This window comes from Electrona antarctica (assembly GCF_951216825.1).
Source record: "Electrona antarctica genome assembly, chromosome: 11".
In the NCBI taxonomy this organism is placed as follows: domain Eukaryota; kingdom Metazoa; phylum Chordata; class Actinopteri; order Myctophiformes; family Myctophidae; genus Electrona; species Electrona antarctica.
Genome location: NC_136792.1, coordinates 47082026 through 47086610, shown reverse-complemented (window position 1 = coordinate 47086610; position 4585 = coordinate 47082026). Strand labels below are relative to the sequence as shown.

At 40.5% G+C, this 4585-nt stretch overlaps 1 protein-coding gene across 1 annotated transcript; it reads left to right on the top strand.

Annotated features, from left to right (window-relative positions):
* The first annotated feature begins 390 nt into the window (after positions 1-390).
* Positions 391-2819, top strand: LOC306932806 (uncharacterized protein). The gene is made up of 3 exons (XM_079514737.1): positions 391-443; positions 1186-1298; positions 1518-2819. Exons 2-3 carry the CDS (start codon positions 1238-1240, stop codon positions 2504-2506), a joined length of 1050 nt encoding a protein of 349 aa, XP_079370863.1. The 5' UTR covers positions 391-443; positions 1186-1237; the 3' UTR covers positions 2507-2819.
* Positions 2820-4585: the final 1766 nt, after the last annotated feature.

Below are 4585 nucleotides of genomic sequence, written 5' to 3'. Positions count from 1 at the left end.
CAATAAGTGAAGGTGAGCGCCGCATGTGGCCCCCTGGCCGCCAGTTGCCCATGCATGATTTAGAAGACATTTGTAGAATCTGGTCTCAGGTCTCAATGACACTGGCTACTACAGACAAGATTGATTGCACTGTCATGTAGAGTTTGTAGTCTGTGGTTGATGTTGTCATATTATGTCATATATGTCATGGTCTGTCGCTCTACAGACCATGTCTCCACATCAGCCACTCCCACTCTCCATTCCCTCTCTCAGTCCTTGTCACACACCTGTTTCCACCCCCTCTTCAACCCAACAGTGCCATGCCCATTCCACACCTGAGAACACTTCTGCAATCACCCTGCTCCCTATAAGACTGGACTCATTCCACAAACACACTGTCAGTACATACATTGTTGTTCCAGTGATCTGCCTTGGACTTCTTGGTTATTTTGGTCTCCTAAAAGGTATCTTGGATTTCTTGAGCTTGGTATAACTTTTGGACTTCTGGTTTATGCTTCTATGCTTTGAAAGTATTGCATTCTTGGACTTCCTGTGTTTTTGCAATTTTGCTCCTGAAGTTTTGTATTTTTTGGATTTACATTTTTGCATTGACTATTTACTTTGGCTGTATGCTTCTCTGCATTAATAAATAAGTTATATTAAGACTATTCTGCGTTTGTCTCTGCGCTTGGGTTCAGTCCTTCACTGCGAACCGTGACAATATATTATTATGTGACTGATTTCATCATTATATGTATCATCGTCTGTTATGTCAGATAGACGGTTCTGATGAATAGTTACCGATTTAGCAGCTGCTCTCTGTTTCTCTCCCCTCTCTCCATGACATGCCCTTTAGTAGATAGCTTTTATGTCCTAATTTTGCTGTGCTGAAGTTGACACTACTTAAATGCTTTGTTTATATTTTTTATTTAATTTATACAATTGTCATTGTTGTTGTAGCACAGTATGGACAAGACAACATTGTAGTTTGCCTTTGTCTATGTATATATATACAATGTTATCACTTTGGATCAATTGAGCATATCTGGGGAAGGAGGGAGGACAGTATGTTAGACTGTGATTAGTGGAGAGGTAGTTCTATTCTCTTTGGCCAATCATATCAAAGCAGTTAGTGGCTCCACCATCCAGACTCTGGTATAAGAAGGGTTGGTCTGTGTCATTTCTAATTCTCTGCAACTGCTACAGGATATCAATCATTTCTGATCGCATCGGACTGGACCCCAGACTTCAGCTGAAGATGAACTATCTCGACCCCACCAAGGACATTTCTGCTGAACAGGAGGAACCCAAAGAGATTGGTATGTTACTCTACCTCCCCTTTCAACCCTTATGTTCCTCAATATTGTCAATAGTAATTTTATTAATTCTGAATCTTACATTGTGTTTCAATGTAATGTGTGTTTTTAAGACCATTATTAGTTGGCTACATGACAGGGATTTTTGCAACATCTACTTTTAAGTCCACAAAGTGCTGTCTTTCTGCCTATCAACAATCTTTGTATTTGTTTCCAATCCAGTATCTCCTCATCAGTCTGGCTGCCCTGACCTATCAGAGGTGAATGAACAAAGAAGCTTGGCAGAGAAAAAACACCACTGCTGTGATCAGTGTGGAAAACGCTTCTCTAACATCTCCACACTTAAAATTCACCAGAGACTCCACACTGGAGAGAAACCCTATGGGTGTGATCAGTGTGGACAACACTTCTCTCAAATGTCTAAACTTAAAATCCACCAGAGAATTCACACTGGAGAGAAACCCTATGGATGTGATCAGTGTGAACAACACTTCTCTCATTTGACCAACCTTAAAATCCACCAGAGACTCCACACTGGAGAGAAACCCTATGGATGTGATCAGTGTGGACAACACTTCTCTAGAATGGGCAGCCTGAAAAGACACCAGAGAATTCATACTGGAGAGAAACCTTATGAGTGTGATCAGTGTGGACAACACTTCTCTATAATGGACAACCTGAAAAAACACCAGAAAGTGCATACTGGAGAGAAACCTTATGGGTGTGATCAGTGTGGACAACACTTCTCTCAAATGTCTACCCTTAAAATCCACCAGAGAATTCATACTGGAGAGAAGCCCTATGGGTGTGATCAGTGTGGACAACACTTTTCTATAATGTCTACCCTTAAAATCCACCAGAGAATTCACACTGGAGAGAAACCCTATGGATGTGATCAGTGTGAACAACAATTCTCTCATTTGGCCAACCTTAAAATCCACCAGAGAATTCACATGGGAGAGAAACCCTATGGGTGCGATCATTGTGGACAACACTTCTCTCAATTGGCCAACCTTAAAAGACACCAGAGAATTCACACTGGAGAGAAACCCTATGGATGTGATCAGTGTGGACAACACTTCTCTATAATGGACAACCTGAAAAAACACCAGAAAGTGCATACTGGAGAGAAACCTTATGGGTGTGATCAGTGTGGACAACACTTCTCTCTATTGGCCAACCTAAAAAGACACACAATAATTCACACTTGAGAGAAACCGTTTCATTGTGATGTATGTGAAAAAGCTTTCATTCGCTCAAATGATGTAGAAGTTCACAAGTAAACGCTGGATTTAAACTGTTTCCTTGAGGTCAGTGTGGAAAAGGTTTTTCGTAAAATGTCATGAGGGTACACATAAGAAAAATAAATCTACACAGTATGACAAAAGCTTAATAATATAGGCAGAGAAACATCAGCACATCCATGGAAATTATTGTATGATGATCCATTTTTGATGAATGTGTTGATTAATTGCAAGTAAACTTAACATACTGTTGATCAGCTTTTTGCGTGTGGTGGTGACTTGTGTTTGAGTCTGTTAGAGTCCCTTTTTTCTTCTGCCATTTTGATTTTCCCATATTGCAAGAATCTATCTACATTATTTATTTCTGCTTCATTACATCTGACCCTACATGTTTTATTATTATGATTCTGTTATATACTGCATTGTCTTTGTGGAACATGCCACATCAACATTATGCTCTAGAAATAAACAAGTTTCAATATAAAAAAATATTCTCAATCATATTCTTTGTTTCACTGTAATTTGACCTGTAGACCTGCTGTATATTAGATTTGCTTTGTCTCAGATGTTGTTTGACTACTTCGACCACTAGAGAACATAAGATTTGTGCCAGCATAAATAATTACTAGACTTTTCTTTCCCCTAATAGAGGGTAGATGAAATGTCCTCTTTGAGGACATTTACACCAGAAAATGGTGAACCTGCCCATCAACACCTAGCATTTAGAGTTAGAGTCAAACATTACACTGTTGGGCGTTGCCTCCCAAAGGGTGTTTAACGTGATTGACTGAAATTACCATATCAGAACTTTGTTACTATTTTGAGATGATTTGATGCGATGCATTGCAAAAGTGCGGGCTAGCCAACACCAACTCGCTACTCCTGAATCGTTGTCCTCCACACTCTCCTATCGGGATCATGAGCTCTACGGTGTGGTGATTCATGTCAGTGGCGCCACCGGGATGTATAAAGTATTATATTATTTTGGGCGGATGGTCAGAATGGTCATTGCAGCGAGAGGCAAGCATGCAGCGGCAGCCAATACACAATGACGATTGCGCAACAAAATGGGCACGCTGCTAGAGAGACCACCAGACAGTGGCGTTTCCAGGAATTACATTTTGGGCAGGCAAGAATTACATTTTGGACAGGCAAGATGTGTTAATTGTCGTCTCCCCGCGCACAATCGTAGCACTAAAGGTTTTCAAAGAGATATACCTGCCAGACGAGTGGGATACAAAGGCTGAAAGGCTTGCATTTACATTACAATGGGTGATTGAGGGTCGCGCTCTACCGCAACGGCCAATCAGCTGTCCACTAATAGTTCTCATGTCTTGTTTTTGTCTTTGTCTTTTTTTTTCTCATTGTATGGATTTTGGCCAGGCCAGAAATGGATTTGGACAGGCGGACGCCTGCCCTCGCCTTATTGTAGATACGCCTCTGCCACCAGCGCCAGCCGGGAAAAGTAAATACGTAAATAGACCAGTCAGGGCATAGTGTGACACTATGCCCTAATAAGATGGTGTGACTAAAAGGACGTTTAGTCTTCTAAATATTTTCACGATTTAAAAAAAATAGCAGACCTACAAGCTCGTAGCGCGCCACTCGGTTGCGCGCTACGAACTTGTAGATCTGCTATTTTTCAATAGCTAAAGCATAACATAATGCTAACACCAAAAGGGGTTCCCGCCCAAAATGTGTTAAGTGGTTAAATGTATGAAAAATTCAAAATACACATTTTTGGAATCCCAACATACACTGATGATAGTGCTGTCAAACAGCTTGAAGTTCTTGGCCTGAAAAACCTTGAAGTGAGAGAGCAATGTAATAGAGCAGAATTTTAATTCTCACACACACACACACACACACACACACACACACACACACACCTCAGGTGTGTGTGTGTTATTACCCCAGGACACGTAATGAATGATGTTGATTACGATACTTTAATATATTGATCAATTAAATACATGAATACAAAACAAGCCATTGTGTCTCATACAAGAGTCACATTGTCAGCATACATAGATAATTGGTAAATTT

What these genes read in the sequence shown, in the direction of transcription:
- LOC306932806 (XM_079514737.1), top strand. Translation starts at nt 1,238, where the DNA reads ATGAACTATCTCGACCCCACCAAGGACATTTCTGCTGAACAGGAGGAA. An exon ending in GGAGGAACCCAAAGAGATTG is followed by an intron (nt 1,299 to 1,517) that starts GTATGTTACTCT and finishes TTTCCAATCCAG; the next exon opens with TATCTCCTCATCAGTCTGGC.